The 22,961-nt window shown below is 39.1% G+C and overlaps 1 protein-coding gene across 2 annotated transcripts in view; it reads right to left on the reverse strand.

Moving 5' to 3' along the window:
- The window catches only part of PTPN3 (protein tyrosine phosphatase non-receptor type 3), a 220,112-nt gene that overhangs the window by 73,081 nt on the left and 124,070 nt on the right, over positions 1-22,961 (reverse strand). Inside the window, exons 9-12 of one of the 2 annotated variants that reach the window (XM_075062630.1) lie at positions 7,014-7,037; positions 3,556-3,754; positions 1,868-1,945; positions 829-885 (exon numbers count right to left, since the gene is read on the reverse strand). In XM_075062630.1, the coding sequence (XP_074918731.1) occupies positions 829-885; positions 1,868-1,945; positions 3,556-3,754; positions 7,014-7,037 (358 nt within the window). The remainder of the gene's footprint in view (positions 1-828; positions 886-1,867; positions 1,946-3,555; positions 3,755-7,013; positions 7,038-22,961) is intronic. The other variant, XM_032764588.2, reaches the window with a different exon arrangement.

The raw sequence follows: 22,961 nt of genomic DNA on the forward strand, positions 1-22,961 counted from the left end.
TGCTGGCAGGGACACCTCCATTCTAAAGGTGTTCATCACTCTGAGGTTCTACTGTATTTATACTGTAGAAATACTTCTACTTCTACTGAGGTTGTACTGTATTTCAGAAAATGTAACTTGTCACTTTTAGTTGACATGTAAAGTTCTCTCTGTCCCATAAAACAAATTCAATGTTATGGCTAAAAGGTTCCCAAACCGTGCTTCCTGCCTCTTGTTCACTTGCTTGGTGGTCTGTCAGGAGAGCACTAAACTGTCATGTGGGGCTGGCTCCTCTGTTTCCCGTTCATACATTTCTCTCAGACAACTACAAATTCATTAAATTGCATAATTCTATTTATTCATGAAAGCTGAATAAAACCAAGCTGTTACACACAGATGGCAAAGATAGGTAATGTGGGCCATACATTCATGATAGGGGCAGGATGTGGGACACAAGTCAATTTCTCTATTATGATGTAGTCTGTGCTGTGAAAAAGTTACAGAATTCTTGCATTATTCTGTGGTCCAATTACAATGAAACCTTTCTTTTTGAAACTTCTACAATATGCAGACTGCAGCAGAAACCACACAGAATTCATACCAAATTAGAATTGGTATTATCTCAATTTGTTATAAAAGTTTAGAAAATACACTTTGAAGTACGTGCCCAAAATAAAACCTTAAAATAAAATGCATGTGTCCTTCCAAATTTGATTTAGATGATGCATCTATTGTATTAGTCATAAAAAAAGACATCTCAGCTATGTGTTACAACATATTCAGACACTGGAAAAAAATTAGCTTTGCTACAGAGCCATACACTGAAGAATTACATGAGGATTTACTTACAGATGATCCTGGAGTTATTCTTGACACCACCAGAGGCATTTTTTGATCAACACCACCCTACAAGATGTTAAGTAAACAGTGACTATAAGTATACTCTTAGAATGTATGCAGCACATTATACAACAAATAGTCTATTTTTTGTTCCTAGGTGACTATAAAATTTATGCTTTGTACTTCACTGTCGTGGGCTTGACCTTGCAAGGTGCTCAGTATTCATGCTTAAGTGCTACGCTGAACTGGGACCTTGCAGGATCAAACTATGAGTCTCAAACCAACCACATTTCTTTATCCCTTTTATATTTTATATGCCACTGAAGTCTTATGGACATAAAACACATCCTCCCTTGGACTCATGAATGAAACAGATGACCTAACAACGCCCACAAATAAGTGACAGGGATCAGATGATAGAACCGGAGCCTGATTCTCATTTTCACTATAGCCACTTCATAGCTTTCAGGCAGTATAACAGGGCCTCAAAATGGACATTAATTAGAAAGTACAGAAGCTGCTGCCGCACCTCCTTCCCCAATTCCTTCATTTACTAGTTTTTACCTTTGCAATAATTGGCTCACCACTGGGTGCACACACATCATTAACATGTTTTGTTGATGGTAAAACATGAAGGGCCTACTTCTCCACAAAATAAGCGCCTGAAGTTAGGCTCCATAGTCCACTTGTAGGCACCTGAATAAATGATCTGCTTTTCAAATGTGTTGGACATACAGTAACTTCTACTAAAGACAACAGAAGCAGTTGGATGCTTGCTTTAGCCAATGAGGCCATTATTTGGGTGCCTATATAAACAATTTCGGAACTTAATCTTAAGCACCTGCTTCTGAAAAATCTTGGTTAGAGTTTTTAAACTCTTCAAAAAAAAAAAAAGGGTCCTTGTAGGACAGCAAAGGATCATCAGATACCTTAATCTCTTACCTCTGATGCAAACATGGACATTAAAAATGGAAAACAATATTGATTTGATCAGTTAAGACACTTAACTATGTTGCACATTGATGAAATTTTAAGGCTCCTTTTTTACCTTCAGATTAAATCCAAATTTCCCATCTTCATCTGGAGTGATTCGCACCAAAAGCAAATCTCCATCAATTACTTCATTCTGCAACACATTTAAAAAAAAAAAATCTTCTAAGATTTTCTATTTCTTAGCACAAAATAATGGCCGACCCACCCCACCCCCACAATATTTCCTATACAGATTAATTCATATTAGAAACAGAAAAAAGTAAATGTTGTAAAAATGAAGAGGAGGTAGGATTGTACTGTACACAAAAATTGTTTGTATTTTCTTGTTTATTATCCTGGAAATGGCAGAGAATACCACAATTAATGACGCATAATGGTTTCAATCATAAGCCTGTTGCCCATAATTTTCAGAAATTATTGATTTCAAGAACTACACAAAATAAACTTTTCCAAAAAAAGTGTATTTGGATCTTTTTGAAAAGTCCCACAAGTCAGAGTGTCTGAACTTTGAAGTGTAAAATTTGGCATTGAAATAATCTTCACTGAGGAGTAGTTCACTTTATGGATCCACAGCAGAATGAACTTTGATTAGACTGAGTTACTGGTCTTTGAAAATTGCATGCTGAGCATACTTAGATTTTTCAAAACTATAATCTAAAATGCAAAACTTAGAAATAATGGCTGCACGTAGAGCTGTTTGAAAAATCTTACTGAACAGTTTTCCATCAGAAAATTAAGTGTCACTGAAATTGAAATGTGTTGCTGAAATCAAAACTTTTTGTAGAGACACGCTGATGACAAACTTTTTGATGGGAAAAATCTAAATGATTAATTTCAACTTTCTTGTCTCATTTAATTTGTGTTCGACTTTCATATTATATTATATATTATGTATTTTAATACGTTTTAACATGATCAAAATAAAACATTTTTATGGATCCATCAATGCCATAAGAAATTTCATCTTTTTGTTTCAATTCAAAATGTCGCTATTACCAGCAGGATAGAGTCCATTTTTGGACCAGCTTTACATGCACATATCCATGCAACTGATTCAGCTACGGATTTAAACCTTTAAGGACAGCAAGCACAGGGTGCTAGTTTTAGAAACTATTAAAATATATTAAGTCAACTGCCAATATCCTCACAGCAAAAAGCATAGGAAATGCAAATTTGTCTGAATAACGTGCATAAATTTGAGTATATTTACATGAAATTGTTTAGGACTAGGGAAAGAGGTGCACAATCCAAGAAACAGAGAGAAAGGCAAAGGAAAGGGAATGGGGGGAAGAGGAGGGAATGGGAAATCCCAGCATTTGATTGTTTTCCTCCTCGCTTGCCCACATCCACATTTCATTCCTTCACCCCAAGAAATATCATTTTATCCGCCATCCACAACATTTCATTGCAATTATCTCACTCTTTGCCCTGAAGCATTTGAATTTAATCTTCCCGCTATAGCATTTCACACTCTCCACCAAGGGATTTAATTTTAGCTATGGAAAACACACGGAGTTGGCAGACTTGCCTGCCTCATTGCATAGTGTTTTCCTCTTTGGTAAATGTAGTCCTTAATCAGCCAGACTTAATCTTATTAGTATATGCCATTTAACACGTATATTGTGCAACATACAAGTTAACATTGTTGGAAAACCCTATGAATTCTCTCTCTCACAGACTGGATGCACATTTATACTAGGCCTTCTCCGTTTTCATTTAATTCAGCCTTGTTAAACAACGTACCTTATCACAGTAGTACTGACTGGAATCTTCTGTTACGCTCCCTTTTGTGACGTTGTCATATGTTTCTAAAAACTGTTTGTCCACTCCATCCAATGGACAAGAGCCTGAAAAGTTACTAACTCCATTGGGAGACTGGGACAAGGCAATAGGTGAGGTATGAGTCAGACAGTTCTGCGCTGGACTATTTTCCAATACATTCCTTCATTAAAAGAAAAAGAAAGTACATTAAAAAGGTACTGATATTCATGGATTTAAACTCAACATACAGTAGTAATTACAAACATGTAATATCAACTTCTTATAGCAGAGCGCCAGCTAAAGTTGAGTGTCACTTTCTATTTAACATTAGACTATTCTAAATACTCTAAAATCCATTACTTGGATTATCTTCAAATTTGCTGTGCCTCATAGGGGTGGGGAATAAGGTGATTTGGTCAAAATTTGGGGTCATTTGAACAAGGCATTAATGAGATATGAGCTACCCCTCAGAAAAATCCAACATCTGTTGACAAAATCATCTGGTTTTTTAAAGCTTTTTGCTTACATCTGGGGCTCAAACTATGCTGCTAATCCTCCTAAAACTGATCTCAGCCACTTGGTATTTATTCCAGCTGCTGGGGCAGTAATATTGAAAATACTGAAAAAGTTATTAAGGGTAAAGTTTATAGAAGTTTCTTCTCTCCCACCCCCCATTGCCCCTGAGCTTTCCCACATCCATAGCTCCTATTTCTTTTCCCCCTTTAAAACTGAGGAAGGACGGGGAGCTGGGTATGAGCATGTTCAGTAAAATGGCACAGTATACAGCACTGAGATAGTAATGGGGATGTTTTCACTAAGCACACAACAGCTCATTGATATTAATGAGCCACTTCACACCTCTCTGAGCTTCCTATGCTGCAGATGGATTTGTAGAGCTCCTTCCAGGTTTGGGGTAGTGGATTTGGCAAGGATGAGGGTGGAACTAGTATGTGCATGTAAGGGAGGAGTAGGGGTCAGAGTAGTGGGGGTTTGTGGGCGGAGGGGTAGTCAGAGCAGTGGGCATGAGGAGGTGACCATTGGAAGTCATGGAGCAGCATCGGACCAGTGGTGGGGAATTCTGAGCAGTGGGGAAGAATGTAGGAGCAATTAAAGGGTTGCTGGAGCAGTGTAGGAAAGAGTGGGGTGCAAAGGAAAGTGCAGTAGGAATGTTGAGGGCTTTGAACTCTGTCTCCCAAAACACTCTCTCATACATTTCCCCTCTCGCTTTATCTTCAAAAAATGTTCCCCACTGACTCCATTCTAGTCCTTGCATAGTTCCTGCCTTCTCTCTCCAACTCCATAGCCTGTGGGTCCCATTCCAACACCCACTTCTCCCTGTGGAAGTAAACTGAAGGATGAAAATCAGGCTGTGATCCAGACAGACAGAAAGAAGACATGGAGATGATGCTGAGGCAGTGAAGTGACTAACATCCAGCCAGTGCATCCTGTGGCCAAAGCAATCATCGACAAGGAGCCAGAGGCAGTTAAAAAAAAAGAAAGAAAGAAAAAAAAAAAAAAGAAGAGTTGGACTGTGGAACATGGGGATACTGAGAAATTATTCTTAAAAATGAGAAGGAAATAACTTCACCAAAACTTCGTTAATGCAGTTATGGTTGCCCAGCAGTGCCTTCTTCTGTGTCACAATATTGAATTCAGCTATACCCAAACTTCTGAAAACCAGGACAATAAGAGCTAGAGCAACAAAAATAATCTTCTGAAAACCAAGACATAGAAAATTAAGTTAAAGTATACATCATCCCCACAATGCAACCTTAGCTCTGTTCCCTGGAGCTGGAAACAGCCATTGGAAATGGCTCGGGATGAGGCAGCGTGCAATGATAAGTAGACATGAGGAAGTTCTAAGAGAATGTGTCATTATTTGTGGTGGTGCAAAAATCTGAATTCCAGCATTTAGCTGTATGCATTCCAACTACCTTACTTCTTGTATTAAACAGCGGAGGATTAGTTGGAGCGGACTGGCAGAACTCTTACACTAATACAAGGAGGAGTGCATGTTTACTTTGAAGGATTAGGTATTCTTCATTTCAGCACTGTGTTCTGGAGGTTGTATCAGTAGAGATGCACATGGGGATTTTCTTGTCAGCAGTCTGAAGACATACAAAACAGTGGTCTCTGGGGCTTAGAGAGTGGTAAGGGAAGGGAATGTCTCAGAAGGAATGTTCTGAGTCAGGGTGAAGGATGGTAATATTAAAGAAGTCTAGGATGGTTTGTGTGGAGTAGGCTCAGTGTTTTGAGTATAGGCCAGGTGCAAGTAGCTCCCGTTTGCAATACCTGACCTAGACATGAGATTTGCCTTAGCAAGAGAAGGTTTTAGACTTTGTCCCATAGTGCCCAGGTGCTATATTCCCAGAGGACCGTGTAGCTTCTGTAAGAATAAAGTGCTAAACTGTGTATTATTGTGTCTTGGGGCATTGCTTGAAGAAAATAGAATTTAGGTTGTGTTGAAGAGTGGAGGTACGATAAATTCATATTTCCTGGTTTTTAGAAGTTTAAGTTTGCATTGCTTTCATTCTTTTCTTCATTTGCTAGTTTTCAGAGGTCTGAGTGAAGCTGAACGTAATGTTTTCAAAGGTTACAACCACCACTGTGCAACCTTAACTCTGTGGTTAACCAAGTTTTGGGACATTTAATTTTACTACTTTGCATCAGCAAGGTGAATGGAGTGTTTTTACAACAGTCACAGAATATTCAGTTCAAGAAAGATACTTAAATTTTCAGCTTTTTCAGTCTTCAGTAGTCTTTATTGTTCATGACAACACTTTGCTAAACCCTGAAAATGTTTTAAAGTAGTGAACTATATAAACATACACATCATGTAAAATAGGAACAGTATCTTCAAGATTTTGGTTTCTCTAGTAATTACTGTTATGAATATTGTATACCTCAAGCCATTTATGACTTGAATTTAAATCATTACTTTGAAGATACCAAAGTTATATGTGTAAGTGGATCACACTAACATAATCTTTGAGGAATATAGCAAATTTTCACATTTCACTTGTAACATCAGATTACAGTCCATAATGATTCCCTAGTGCAGGAAAAGTTAACACTTTGGTTGGGATAGATGTGACTTCCAAACTGTTTAATTTAATGTGTTGTGGTACTATATAAAAAATTACTAGATAAACCACCACCAGATTTTAGGATAATTAAACTTTTACTAAATATTCTACAGAGCAATTTAAAGAAGTGACTCTTCACAAATTACGATGTTTAGATGCTTACTAGCATGTCAGAATTCAACATATTTCTAAAGATTAGTTTTGGGATTTTTTTAAAAGATGTCTATAAAATGACATTTTTCTAACCATTTAAATAGAAAGGCTTCAAAGATTTTATTCATTCATAATTTTAGTTCATATCTGAAATCCCCACTTTCAACAGTAGAATTTTTGTATGCTTATAAGAAAACTCACTTTGGAGATTCTTGTTCAGATGACCTGTCAAAAACAATAAGTGAATATAGGATAAATATCTTCAGGAGAACTGGAACAAAGCAAACCACAGTTCTAATCTGAGAAAATTATTTCAAGGCTCAAGTGATGTATTCACAGCAATTTAAGGACTTAATTTTATACAGGATGTAGAACCTGAACCCAGGAAAATAATTAAAGATTTTGTGGATCGCTCAAGAAATATTAAAACTAACCTCGCAATTCATTTCTAGAACAAAGCCAGTTAATAAAAAAAGTTTCATCTGCAATCACAAACTATACTAGTGCACAGCAGTGTCAGGATTCAGATCATTTAACAAAATACTCTCTATCACTCAAGATGGAACTCTGTCATGGCCCACAAAGACTACGGAAGGCACTGCTGATGCTCTGCAAAAATCACACACTTTAGACACAAATGAAAGTGGCACAACCCTTGCAGTCAGCAGAATTGCAGTATGCTTGTCCCCACAATGCAAGGCAGAATGGCTGCTTCCACAGAAAGCCTGCAGACAAAAGCATAACTGCATGCACATGTGTACGACACAGTACAGGGAGCAAAGGCAAGTTAATTGATGTTCATTACAGAGCAGCTTGACTAGGAAGATCAGGGGTTTCTCAAGATTTTTTCAAATGTGGTCCACATCTCAATAGGGATATTGATTTGTGGACAGCTCCTCTCCCATTTATGATTGCATAAATCATTCTGGTCCTCTCTGCAATCATAAAATTCCTGTGTCAACTACAACAATTGCTTAAATGGAAAAGACTAAGAGAGTATTTAATATATGTTTAGCTTTTCTCAGTGTGATGGAGAAACTGAAAGCAAGGAGGAGAGCCAATACCATGTCACCAGTCAGCTCTCTGTGGACCTTCAACTGCTCTACAGATCACTGGTGGTACACAGTCTTGGAAACAACAGGGTTGCATATAGCAAGACCAACAGCCCCACCCAACTATAAAGAGGCATAGACCGTGATTTCTGGTTCCCAACCCCAACACAGCAGCTTGGAAGAAGATTTGGAACACAGCTCTAAAATAAACACCCTAGAAGTAACTGCCTACTTCCAACAGTCAGGAGAAAGTTCTCTTACTGAAAATTTTCCATCACATTTTGGTCTATCACGGTTGTTTTTACTTAAGTGGGCCAGATCACTATATCAAGGTCCAGAGATGAAAAGATTGGCTGTTTTGTCATTTTCTGCAGGAGCATATCTTGCTATGGGCAGTGCCCTATGTGCTTTGTGATTTTGCTGCCATGGAATTTGCTGATAAATTGTGCTCCAGAATATTAAAATACTGAAATATTTTAACAAATATTTGCTTATTGAATCCGTCTGCAATATGAACCAAGCATAAAAACAAATTGCACAGAGATGACTGCAGACAGCCTGAAATATTTCTGGAAGTATAAATTGTTCCCTTTATCTCAATGGTGTGTCAACCTGAAACCTAATAATGACAATTTAAAATGCCAACTGTGTTAATATTTCACTTTTGATCACTGAAACGTACAACCAATGTTCTTATCCCATAGTCCCCTCTGCTGTCCCAAACTTTCTCAGCTGACAATCTTTACAAGACAGTTATGCATTCTGAATAAAAAAATTCTGAGAAAAGTTACTTTCTCCCCCATTTATACTGCAGCATTTGAACTTGATGACAGAGAAACAATTTGGGGGGTGGGGAGGTGGACATAGAGGGCAACTCAGTCAGGGCACAGAGCATTCAGAACTAGGGTGTGGCAGTTACTAGACATGCTCAGTGGCTGTTTCTGAACCTGTATAGGAACTTTTCATTGTGGTCAATCCAGTTGGCGGGTCACCCTCTAGAGCTGAGCATATCAGAGCATCAGGTGGGGAGCAGGGGAAAGGGTATGAATATATGAGTTAAAAAGAGAGCCCTGTGGACTCAGCAGCTGATCATCATAGGACCAAGAGATGTGCTGTGAGGGCTGCATCCCAGTCCTGTAGAACTCTGGATGTAGAGCAAGGCTATTCTAGCTTTAAAATCTAGAGAGGCCCTCTATTGGGATGTTTCCTCCACAGTGGTCTGTGTTAGAGAAGCAGAAGGAGAGCTGAGGGGAGCATGTGTTATCTTAGAGGCTACAGAGCCAGTGGAACTTACATTCAGCTATCAGCTAACTGCTCTCAACTGGGATTCTGCCTCAGTTAATGAGAGAAAATGGGGCAGAGCTGAGTGTGGTGAGGGTTTGTAAATTCTTGCCTGACTTAGCTGAGCTTATGGGGAGAAGATAGTGCCCTATAGAGTGAGAGCCTTACAAAGATCAAGGGAATGGATGTTTTATATGCTGATCCCAAGATCTGTGCCATTTTGAACACAGGCTGCAGATTTCTGTTTCCTCGGCAACTGAGGAGCAGTCAGCTGTTAACCCAAGGGCTGGAATATGACTAGCTATGGAGATTCCCAAACTGTTTGCTGACGGGTTCTGAAGTGTTGAAAGACAGATGTTCGCACTCTTCTCAAGCTCTGGGGAATCCAGGTGACACACAGAACATATTATGGCCACACTACAGAAACTAAAAAAACATCATAGAAAATCAGAGGGGAATGTGTTTGTGTGTGTGTGCACTAAAGTATAAAAGATGTTATCTTGAAACTTTATACATTAATGTATGTAACAGAAACAAAGTGGAGAACTCTGTAAAAGAAACACCAATAGATTTACGAATAGCTTTTGTTTAAAGGTTATTCATCATTTTCCAAATACCATTTACCATATTTTATACTGTCTACTGTGTGCAATAAAGGTTTTAGTAAGACAGTGTATGGTAGTATCTCTTTGAAATGGACTGGGAACTATTAACACCTATTACCAGGGTTTCACATACAATAGCTGTAGGGTTTGACACACTGAGCAATGCTTTCTGAAAAGTCACGATCAGACAGAACTCTAGTCTGTGCTTCAGTGAGGAGTTAAACTGAGGTGCAGAAAGAAGGGGAGTTTAACAGAGTTACACATACTATTGTTTTACCATCCCAAAAGTGCTGCTCCAGAATGCTACAGCCATCTACGGGCCTTGCCACCAAATTTGGTTAAGGGGTAACAGAAAACCAACACTGAGGTACTAACTGCACACCACCACTGGGAGAATCACTAGTGGACACCCCACCTCACCCCACCCCCAGGTCATATTTTAGGGATTATGGTCTCATTGACTAGGGAATATCACTGTGAGAAGGAGATATTCTATATGAGAGTAGTTCTCCACATTGTCTTCTGCAGACCGCTTAGTCTACATGACGGTCTTTCTTTTACAATGTCCTCTTTCAACTTCCTAGTCCACTGACAGTCACTTGTTGCTTAGATATTTTATTATTCTACAAATCACTAAAAAGGGATCTGCTGACCACAGTTTGGGAGCCAATGTCCTAAATTATGAGTTCATGGAACAGGTGCTAGGGACCTCAAAGAGCACTGGTTTCAGGGAGCTGACACAATGAACACATGGCTTTTCCAAGGATTTTTTTTTGCCTGCCTGTTCAACCAACTAAGATAAATAGATTAAATATTATATTACCTGCAAGCAACTTTGTCACCTTGTTTTGTGTATGTCTGTCTCTCCTCCTCAATGTGATGTCATCTCCCTGCATCCCATCACTGTATCTAACCTGGACTGTAAAATCCTTAGGATAGGGACTATTATTATTATTTTGCTTATGTCCCTGAAAGGTTCCAAAAGAATGCTGTTGTTGTTATAAACAAATGTTAATAATAAGAGTGGCTAAGCCTTTTTGATCTACAACTCTGCAGATGGTGGATCTGGGACAACAACTATCTACATCCTTATATAGTAGTTATCTCTAGAAATAGCATGTGTAAATATACCTGTGTATTTTAGTTAGTTAAAAACAATTACAGGAAGTGTGGTGGTTAAATTAGAAGTAATTAAGTGATATTGCAGAAAATATTACAATGAATGCCAAAGAGTAATGAACTTTAAATAGAAAAAAAAAAAAAGTATTTTTGCATTCAGTTGTTTAAAACAGATCAACTATAGTATATAATGCTATCTGGATGTAAAAGCCATAAGTAAGCATTGCCGCAAACTAGATCCATAATGTCTATAATCATAGAACTGGAAGGACTTCGAGAAGTCACCTAGTCCAGTCCTCTGCACTCATGGTGGATCAGTTTTATCTAGACCAAGATTATCTATAATCTTAAAATTTATTTAAAAAGAAATCAGCTATTAACTCTTTCACATTAAGTGAGGTGCCATACCAAAATAATTCTTTTTAAAAAAATTGGTAGTTCAAATTAGTGCAGGTGTAGAAGGTTATACCATACTTACACCTCACTAAGCGTGAAGAAGAAAAAAAGGTCGGTGGGAGAGGAGGTAATAGTTTTATTTCATTAATTAACTTTAATTAGTTTTTTTCCCCAAAGCCTCAAACTTCTGAACACCAGAAGGTAAACATGCTGAATGTTCCCTCAGACTGCTCTGCTTTTGTAAAGAGGAAGGGGTACTAAACAGAAATATAAAAGAATCCTGTGTGCAACTGAATACCCTTTTTGGCTTACAATAAGAGCAGAGCGGATGAGTATGGTGGAGGAACAGTGCTATGGTGACCATGTTATGCTGCCTTTTAATTCAACTTGGATATTTTCTCAAAATAGAATTAAAAAAAGAAGGAATAAATACCTCGAGTCCTTTTTGCTTTTCTAACATTTAATTAAACGTCAGGCACAAAAATTAGACTGAAGAATGTTAATCATTAGGATAAAATGAAGGTAAGGAGGAGTCTGGTGACACCTTAAAGACTAACAGATTTATTTGGGCATAAGTTTTCATGTGTAAAAAACTCCACTTCTATCTGAAGTGGGTTTTTTACCCATAAAGCTGATGCCCAAGGAAATCTGTTAGTCTTTAAGGTTCCACCAGACTCCTCGTTGTTTTTGTGGATACAGACTAACATGGCTACCCCTTGGATAAAGGTAAGGTGCAAGTTAAGTGTTGATTTAGAAAACCTGGAGATAACCATTTTTTTAAAACTGATTCACAATTTCTTCCTTCCATCCTATACCACTCCCCTTGGCAAGGATGAAAGTAAGTTAAAAAACTTACTGGTACGCTGGAGTCCTGAGAAGGGGCTTGGCCTTAACCAGAAGGGGCATGTCCCCAACCAGAAGAGGTGGGGCCTTGGGGCTCCAGCTGTGGCTGGGAGCCCTGGGGCCTTTAAATCATCCCCGAAGCTCCCAGTTTCCTCTGAGGCACAAGGGCAATATAAAGGGCCCAGGCCGCCACTACTTCAGTGGAGCTCCGGGCTCTTTAAATCGCCGCCGGAGCCCTGCCACTGCTACCCCGGGGCTCCAGCAGCCAGGCTGGGGCAGTGATTTAAAGGACCTGGGGCTCTGGCGGCAGGTAGCCTGAGGCCCTTTAAATCGCTGCCCAAGCCCCGCTAACTGAACAATTAGAAAAGCAAAAGGGGGTAGCAGCAGCAGAGCTCCGGTGGTGATTTAAAGGGCTGGGACTCTCCGCAGCAGCAGGACCCCCGGGCCCTTTAAAGGGCCGCCTGAGCCCCAAGGGTGATTCAAAGGTCCAGGGACTCCAGCCTCTGTGGAGAGCCCAGGGCCCTTTAAAGCATCGCCCGAGCCCCGCTGCCGGAGCCCCAGGGTAGTGGCAGCAGGGCTCCAGCAGGCATTTAAAGGGCCCAGGGCTCACCACAGCAGCTGGAGCTCTGGGCCCTTTAAATCACAAGCCTGGGGAAGCCAGTCTGGTTCCACACAGCATACCAGCTCTTGCCGGTACGCAGTACTGGACCAGACTGGCTTACTTTCACCTCTGCCCCTTGGTCAGTGGTAAATACCTAACCATGTCAGAAATGATTAAGTAAGAGTGCTGCCTTTCATTACTTGCTTCCTGACAATACTTCTCTATGTCCTACCTAACAAAGGGAAAGGTATCGTGTTTACTCTCTCTGTGGAATGAATATTAACTGTCGGCCCAATTGGATCATTGCAGCTCTACATGTGCAAGTAGGAACTATTCAGTCTCTTTTCTAACAAAGTTATAATAGAGTAGTCATGTTGCCTTTGATTTTTTTTAAATTTATAGAAACTAACTATTCAAGTACTTTGGGTGCTGGCAGAATAAAAAACAATTACACCACGTAACGAAAAAACGGAGATCTCCCCCATAATCAACTAATCCTTAATCAAGCACTATAGAACCTAACCATCCTCTCTCTCACCTCTGGCACAAGCCAAGGAAAACAGATAAGCTCTGTAGATGTTTGCAAAGTCACTGAATCCAGGCTCTGACAGATCAAGAGGAAAGTGCATTTATGAGGTAAAGACCCTTTACCAAAACTTCTCTGGCATCATCCTGCTCTCTTTTTAGAGGGATGGGTGTTGGGCGCTGTCACAACTACCTATTTAGTACAATATTTGACTTACAAAGCTGTATTGTGACAGGATGAATATTTGCTTCATGAAAGCTATTACAGCATATACCAGTAACACTTGCTCATAGACAATGCCTTGCCTCTATTTCAAATTTTCGTTCAGAGTCCTTCAGTATTCTGAATTTAGTTTTTTTAATAGTTAAAAGAAGTCTGACTGTATACATTGGTATGGGGGGAAAAGGGCTTTTTGTAACACATTTTCTGTCAAAGCTAAAATGTTCTCCTTTTTACTTAATTCAATTTTAAAACAACATTAAATACTGACGCCTAGGTGTCACTTGCCACTTTCAGTCTCTTCTATTACCTATTGTTCTCTTAAACATTAGTTCTAAATAATTACTCAGGCATTCAAATGGAAATTATATGTAGGACTAGGAATGAGTGTATATCATTTTTTTTTAAAAAATCCATTACATGGCCTACATATTTTGTCTATATAGCAACAAAATCTGGAAGGATGAGAGAAGTCTGTATAAAATAGGAGTTCGCTAACAGTTAAATATGAAAACGGTAAAGGAAAATATTATGGTAGACAATATAACTTTACAAGGCATTCAAATCTCAATTAAAAGCAATGAGTTGCATTATGTTACAGAAAGAAATGGAATAGGTGGGGAGAGTAAGCTAGGATAAGTTTGAAGGAATAGGTGATAACAGCGGGTGCTGGTAAGGGGAATGTTTAAAAAGTTATTTTTCTGCAAGCAGGACAGAATACGTAGGTTTTGGAGATATCTGTAAACAAGTTCTTTTTAAGTCTCCCCATTCAAGTCCTCTCCTAGAAAGCAGTGATCCAAAGTTGTGGTCCTTTAGATGTATGTCTACACTGAAAAATGCATCATGTTGGGAAAACATGTTAAATAACAGGTTTTAACAAACACGGTGTTAAACACAACTTTATCCTTAGTCTGGACAAAGAGTTATGTTTAAAAACATGCAAGCTGCTCATGGTAAAATTAAATTACGGCATGTTAAAAATATTTTAAACACTACTCTTCTTGTCCATACTAATGTCAAAGTCATGTTTAACACCACGTTAGTGAAAATGTTTTAACGTGCTTCCCAGTGCAATGCATTGTCCCAGTTTAGACCAGCCCTATTCCATGGCTAGTCTGTGTTCTGTATGGAATGAGTTTGAGGATCTCAGTCCAATACCTAGTGGACAGGTCATATCACAACACGTATCACCAAATTTTGGGACTAACCTGCCACCAGAGTTTCAGAAAACATCACAAATTAATAGCCACAGAAAGAGAATGTCCTCTCTTCTTATAGAGTTCCTTCATAAGTCAGGGTATAGGCACATTGTAGGACAGTGTGCAAATGTGCATGGTCACTAACTGCTACATTTTCTGTGGCATAGTTAGTGACTTAATTCTCTAGGGCTGTCATTCTGGCAGCCTTTCACAAATCCTAAGTTCATACAAAAATAAAGGAGGGAAAATAATTAGTAATAATACTAGAATATATAGGTGCTAAAGATGTTGAACAAAGCTATATCAGTGTTATTTTTTAAATATACATTGCTAGTTTGTTCTTTTGTGACATCTAAAATTTCCACAAGTTTATAAATAGCATAAAAACAGGATAGGTTTTTAGTTTTCTTTTTAAAAAGTATGAAGTGTTCATAACTCATCAGGAGATGAGGGTGCTGCAACAATGATGTGAATTCCAACAAAGGACAAATCTGAATTGGCAGGAAGACAAAAGGTACATGTTAATGTTTGTGCAGCACTTTACACTTTCCAAGTGCTAACACAAGAACAAGGAAGGAGAGAAAGACACAGACATCAAGGTCCTTTAAGTCTTTCAGGATGGAATGATGTGACCATGCAGAGGTGTGAAGGTGTCCAAGGAACGCTAAGAGGCTTCAGAAGAATTTTAGTTATCAAGGAAAGAATGAACAAACATATGGAGGAAAAAATCAGAGAAGTAAGCGCTGAACCAGCATCAGATACAGGATATGTTTGAGACCTGATAGCAGATTTCCAGTATACTAGATGTAGGGGGGAAAAAAAAAAAAAGAGCTCAGTGTCAAGGATCCACTCCACATTTATCAAGCTGAAAACAAAATGGCTATCACAGCTTAAAACTACACATGAGAGAATATTTTTTCCTGCCACATAAAAGAATGTCCATCTTGGTGTCATTCAGATGAAGAAAATAAAGGCACAGTCAGATGATATATTCAAGAAAGATACGCCTGGAGACAAAGAAAAGATCACGGACAGATTTAAAGGAGCAAGAGAACCGAGTGTCATCAGCACAGAACTGATGAGGGAATTCAATTTTGAAATAATATAGTAGGGAAAGTGGGAGATATAGGTGTGCAGAGGAATGAGAACAAAGCCTGAGGAACCCACTGAAGACCTGGTTCTTGTCTGAAACGTACTTCGAGATCAAGAAAGAGCAGAAAGAAAAGACAAGTGAAGCAGGATAAAGAAGCAGCAAAGAGTCCTGTGGCACCTTATAGACTAACAGACGTATTGGAGCATGAGCTTCCGTGGGTAAATATCCACTTCGTCGGATGCATGTCGACGAAGTGGGTATTCACCCACGAAAGCTCATGCTCCAATATGTCTGTTAGTCTGTAAGGTGCCACAGGACACTCTGCTGCTTTTACAGATCCAGACTAACACGGCTACCCCTCTGATAGGATGAAGAAGCAGCAACCAGAGACATCAGCATAAAATCAAAAGCTTTTTAAAAGTTTATCTTCAGTATGGCCAACAATGCCCTGAGGTCAAGAAGGAAAACTGTAAAGAAATCCTGTTTAGCAAAGCGGAAAGCATTTAATGGCCACTAAGTCCTGAAAGTGGGAGACAGCCAGAATAGAATTGATCAAAGATTCTCTGAACAATCAGGAATTAGAATACATGAGAGAAGATTGCAGAGAGCTAACTGGATTTGAGGAGACAGTTGTTAAGAGTACTGAGATCAAGGAGGAGTTCCCTGAGAAGCAGTGATGGCTGCACTTTAGATAAGGCAGGAGATAGTATCAGTAGACATGGCAAAGCTGAAGATGGAGTGATATGAGCTAGAGTGGGGTGGCAAAATGGGAGTAGAGAAGACAATATAGAGTTCAAGGAAGGAGTGTTGATCTATGAAAGACAGATGGTAATGTTCAGGGATGGAAATGCTAGAGATGACAGAATTGAGTGGATGCTAGGGGACAGAACTGGTGGAAGCTTCAGAGGAGGTGGAGACCACTCAGCCACAATGGTACTGAGGCACTTTTAGAGTGGAAAGAAATGACAAACTGCAGAGTGTATTGATAGGGAAGAAGCAAAGTTGGGTAGTTGAAGGAGTAAAATGATAGTGCTGATCAGTAAACAAGGTTTGCTAATAATTTTTGAAGTTACAGAACAACTAAATAGTATTGTGATAGGGTGTACATTCGCAACACTGTGCTCCAAGGGGTATAAGGGCAATACAGGGCCCACATAGCCCTACCCTGCTTCTCTGGGCCTGGCGAGTATGTTCTGACTGGAGGAGAGGGTTAAAAAGGAGCTCAGGAGCCCAGGCAAAGGGTGGTGGATGGGCTACAAGAGTGAGGAATTCTTCTCCAGCAAGCCAGACAGAAGAGTAAGCCTGAGTGGGGACCACCAGTTGGGTAATGTCCTCAAACAGAGCCTTCTCTAACCATCTCCCCCTTGATAACTCAAAGGTCCAGCAGGTCCCCTCCTTTGGACTCTTCTATTGTGAGGTGATTGGCTGGCTGGCATATAAGGGCCATGCACCAAACTGAAGGGATCTATAGGTAGGAAATACCCCAGGAAAGTAACAAACTCACTGCAGGAAAGACTCTGTCAGTGTTACTTGCTACAGGGCCTTGGGCTGAAACCCAGTGGAGAGCAAGTGCCTGGGTCCCCCTACCACCACCCATTAAGGGTCTTGACCCAGAAATGGGTGGAAAGCCAAAGATTCCTGGCTTAAGATAGGAACAGGCACCACTATCACCCTGATACAGAGCAAGGGGCCAGAAGTTGGGTATAATAACCACTAGCTCCTGGTCCTCTGAGCTCCGTATCACAAGTGCCTTAGTGGAAAGCCTGACAGAAGATTATACAGACACATAAAAAGGGCACGGAGGAGAGGCTATGGAGCAGTGTATATTTATTTATAAGGATTAGAAGTGTCTCAGAAGCAATTATGAGTGCTACTTATTCCACTTATTAGGATTAATCAAAATCCATAATGATATAATGAAGCCAATGCTGATTTTAAATTGTAGTCTTTTCAGACTAGGAATTCAGGACACGGCACGCACTGTAAATCAACAGTACTATATTACAAAAAACCAAGAGAATGTTTATTTTAAATTGATATTTAGTGCCAATAATTTAATAAGTCTATTTAAAGAGATGCTGTCAAAACCTACAAACCACTAATATGACAGCATCCTATTGCTCAGTCTTTTTTTTAAAACAGCAAAACCTATCCAGTTTTCAAAACAAGGCCTTGCACAACTTTTTAAAAATACTAGCTGAGAGACTTGGAATTTAACCACAACCCCAAAAAATAATGAATTGTTTGAGATTGCGGATGGACATAAACAGGCATGCAACACATATTTTGTGCTCTCTGGCAGTTGTGCTTTTATAAGCTGGCAGGAGACTGAAATAGACAAGAACTGTGGAAAGGAGCATTAAGGGATAGTTTTTCTATTCACATCTACGACCTCAAGAAACCCAGTTCTTGGGTTTTTCATTTTATTTTCAGTCTATCACCAGTAATTAAGATATTGTTAGTCCATGCATTTAGAAGCTACTATTTAAAGAAGTTGTCAACCATGAATATGCCTTTGACATGGTAATTGGTTAGGACCTGCGTGGAAGTACAGAATTATTCTGCTGACTCTCAAATGGCAGGCAGACCTGGTAGGTCGCAGGCCTGGTCTACATGGGGCGGGGGGAGGGGAAGGGTTGTGGGGGAATCGACCTAAGATACGCAACTTCAGCTATGAGAATAGTGTAGCTGAAGTCGAGGTATCTTAGGTCAACTTACCTCGCGCCCTCACAGCGCGGGGTCGACTGCTGCCGCTCCTCCGTCGACTCTGATTCTGCCTCTTGCTGTGGTGTACAGGAGTCGACAGCAGACCGATGGGGGTCCAATTTATCGCATCTACACTAGACATGATACGTCAATCCCCACCCGCCAATCCGGCGGGTAGCGTAGACGTACCCTCAGTAGTAACTCAGAAGGACACACAGTGGAGAAAAGCAAGAGAACAAAAGGGTGTGACAAAGTTCTGCAGGAAGGAACCCTGAGAAGAGCCAGTTTAAGAGCCAGAATTTACATTTCTGAGTCCAGTCCTGCCTTGGTACGTGGATAATAAAAACTGTGTATAATAGTTAGCAGCAGGATGGACAGAATACCTATTTACAGTGTCATTTGAGCTTAATTTACTTATATATTTGTTCAATAATCTAAATAAAAAGGAAACATAAAAACATCAGTATTCTGAAGTTGTTAGTTTCATGATGGAAAAGTATGTTACGAAAAATACATATTCTTTTAAAAATAGATATTACCTTTATTTATTTAAAAATCACAGTACATAGTAGCTATATTTTCAAAGTTTAAATAAAATCCAAGCTGTCAAAAGTCAGCTGATGCAAAAGAAGTCTACTCCAAAATTCATATCATGTCACTTTGTGATGTAATCCAACCGTTATAAAATACAACTTCACCTGTTTTCATATAATTCGATTGGCATCACAGGGAGATCTTTAGAGCTGGATTAATAATTTGTAAATGACAAAGGTCCAATCAAACGTTTGGACACAAAAGTGAAGCAAGTTTCCAACTGAGTGCTATTTTTGGACACACGTTCATTCAAATTATTTTTTACTGATATTTTTCAATGGCTTTTTTCATATTTCATTTATGTACTTCAGTTAATTCAGCCTCATTATTTCTTATGAAAAAGTCAATGCAATTTACAATAATTTTAAAAAGCAAAAAGATAATTGCTAATATGAACAAGCTATCAGACAGAAGTTTTTTAATTGGGAAAACAGTCAAATCCATTTGTTAAAATAACTGCCAAGATAGAGCTCCACTGAAAGTCTTTTGTAGCACAGGAGGTTTTTTATATTTATATATCTGTATACATACATCCTTTTGACATTCACAGTTCAATTTGATATTTCTAATACTTAATTACCCACTAATATGATAAAATATTTTAAGTATGAATGACTGGACCATCTGTTCCCCGAAAGCCACAGCTACACAGCATTCCACATTTTCTCAACAGATTCATATTCCCATTTTGTAATAAATTACAACCAACACATTTTAAACACTGAAAATGAAAAACATGAATAAAACTCACCACAGTAACCAATTAACTTTTTCATCAAGAAACAGCGATCCTGCTTGGAGAGCAAATATACTTGCCATTGGTTCATTTATCACTCATGAATGCTTTAAAATAGTAGGTAACCCACCCTCCTCGCTCTACCGCAAACCTATCTAGAAAGATGTCATCCTTATACCTTTCATTTACTATAGGATGCTCAGTAAGTACTGATCATAATCATAAAGCTGCTTGCCTAAATACCTTACAATCTATGTCAAGCTTTAAAGAAAAAAACACCTATTTTTTTATATAAACTACCAGACAGCTCTATTCTAAGAACTGATGAAGATAAAACAAAGCTGAGGAAAATCCCAAGGGGAAAGAGACAACTAGAACAATAGAAAACAGTAGTAAATACCTCCCCTTCACAAAACAACTGAAGGAAACATCTGCAGAGATTGGTTTTGCCCTTTTGCCATTCTTGAAATGTAGGCTTTTTATATATTATAGTCAGCACCTGGTAGTGCTGTTAAAACTAAAATTGTGTCAGCATTTTCATTATCTCTTTTCTGAGATTAATAGGAGGGACAGGCTCAAGATTCAAATTTATCCTGTTTGGTCGGGGAAAGGAAATAATCTGTTAGAACCACTGGTTGAGATATGCTGCTGTGGCCCTAGTTTGGGATCCAAGTTGGATCTAATATGCACACTGTGCATGGAAAATTAATTGCTGATTGAAAATTGTGTTAATACAGCTTGTGGGATTCAAGGCCTTCAGAAGGCCACTACATTGTGCATCTGAAGCAATTTTTAGAGCAGCAACAATACGGGAAGTAGGTAAGCAGGCCCAACCTGACCCATCCCAGCCACATGGAGACTAGGGAAGAGGCTGGGAAAGAAGAGAAAAATATGAGGAAAGAAGGATCCCTTTCTACTGTGGCCACCTCTTCCTCAAATATCAGGGTGTAGCAGTGTTAGTCTGTATCCACAAAAACAAAGAGGAGTCTGGTGGCACCTTAAAGACTAATGGATTTATTTTGGCATAAGCTTTCGGGGGTAAAAAAAACACAAGGTCTTTTACCCACAAAAGCTTATGCCCAAATAAATCTGTTAAGTCTTTAAGGTGCCACCGGACTCCTCTTCCCCAAGTTAGACAATCTGCACATTGCAGCCCTGCACTTTGATGCAGTCAGAGCAGAATTTCTTCACAGAAGTAAAAAGCATCATATAGCTACTCGTCCTTTCCACTTCAGTTATCATCCAGGAGTCCAATTATTTAGAAGTTACTTACAAGGACATATCAGTGCTACTTTTTAATTAAAGAGATTCATAAATGGAATGATTTTCAGTTCCAGTTCAGCATTTACATATACCTCGATCTGTATCAGAGGAGTATGAGGAATTTATGTACAGCAGTGCCAGCATATGATGTATATACTCAGATGCACTGCAGCATTATACACAGAAATTCATGTGAGAGCACCAGTTGATTTCTAGAAAGCTATATATCAAAAAATGTTGCTATTCATAATAAGTACATTTACCTTGTACTTCCACTATTCATTGGGTTCCTGTTCAAGGGATTTAGAGTAGAGACTTCATATGTGATTGTATAGCCATGGAATTTGCTGCAGAATCCACCCTTGCCACAGAATCGTGTTTCAGAATCAAAATTTTAATTTTTAAAAATCATTATATTTCTAAACCTTATTGTTGCAAACAATCTTGAAAATGTCAAGAGAGTAAACCAATGGAATGTTATCTTCCTGAGCCTGCAGACAGCCTAAAGCAATGTCTTAAATATATGAACTACCCCATTCATATCAATGAAATTTTAACTCTGAAACCTACAGAAGACAATTTAAATGGCAAAATTGTTAAGTATTTTGTTGTTGATTATTTTAGCAGAAACATCCAACTAATTATCAATTTCAAATTGCTCTCATACCTCTCCATGTGCCACAAGCCCCAAGTACCCCAAGGGTCTAATCCAGTATGGCAATTCCTATATTCCAAAACCTCCAGACTAACCCAATAGCCTGTGCAATGCAACTGTGTTCATACAAAAATCTTTGGCATGACAGAGAACTGGAAACGTGGCTACAGCCTAATATAAACAGAAACTAACATCACTAGTGATTGAATTGTCCATTTTAATTCACTAAAATATACTTTTTAAAAATTGTTTTTAGGTTAAAATGACAAATTGTAAGAGAATTTTCCCTCTACCGAGAAGCAGTTTTGAAGAAGCGAAAATCTTGCCACAGAATTTAGTCCAGCTTGCCAATGTCTGGTATGGTCCTCTGATAGAAAGCTATCCAGCAAGGGATCTGGTACACAGCAGTAGCTCTGTGAAGAGCAACGCATGTAGCATTAAGAGGAAGTAAAGAGTAACAGAGGCCCTTTTGCTGTCTGGTACAGAGGAATCCATACATGGCTGCATCATTTATACAGAGCATAGCCAATCACATGATACGATTTCCAACAAAAAACAAATTCAAGAAGACAAGCCAGTTCCGAGTTCCCCCCCCCCCAAAACCAAGCTACATAAAATGAGACATCACAAGACATTGACAGAGGCAAAGCAGTGAAAAAATTCGAACGCATTTCCATTACTCACCACACAAAGCAGTATGTCCCTCTTTGGGTCAGTATACACACATTGTGCTAGTAGAGACAGCTGAGAATTCTGATACTCATATTTGCACAAGAGTTTGCTCCAGTCACTCATTCCAAACAGCTTCAGATACAGGGTCAGATAGTGACAATTAAGACCACAATCTAAATTAGGAATGCCTGTCAAAAGTAATCCTTGTACACAGATTGTAGGGGAGTTTTTTTGGGGGGTGGAGGTGGGGAGAAGGTAGGAGGATGGGAAGTGGTATCTCTCCAGCTGATGCTGATCTCTCAAATTGTACAGAGACAACATATTACAGAATTCATATAGGAACATGAGGCAAAACAACATTGTTAAGAAAGGCAGCTCTAAGTGAGAAATCCTACTAATATATATATATCTGAAAGGGATGACAACAGCCTGACAGACATGCCAGTGTGACACACACAAAAGAAAGATAACTGATTCTTTACTGACATGGAACTTTTAATATCCGGAGCCATCTGATCAATGTCTAGGGGAATGGGAGGAGAGAGAGATATCTCTACAGTGCATACCTGTGCATTGCAGATGCACATGA

Source organism: Chelonoidis abingdonii, chromosome 2 (assembly GCF_003597395.2).
Source record: "Chelonoidis abingdonii isolate Lonesome George chromosome 2, CheloAbing_2.0, whole genome shotgun sequence".
Classification (NCBI taxonomy): Eukaryota; Metazoa; Chordata; order Testudines; family Testudinidae; genus Chelonoidis; species Chelonoidis abingdonii.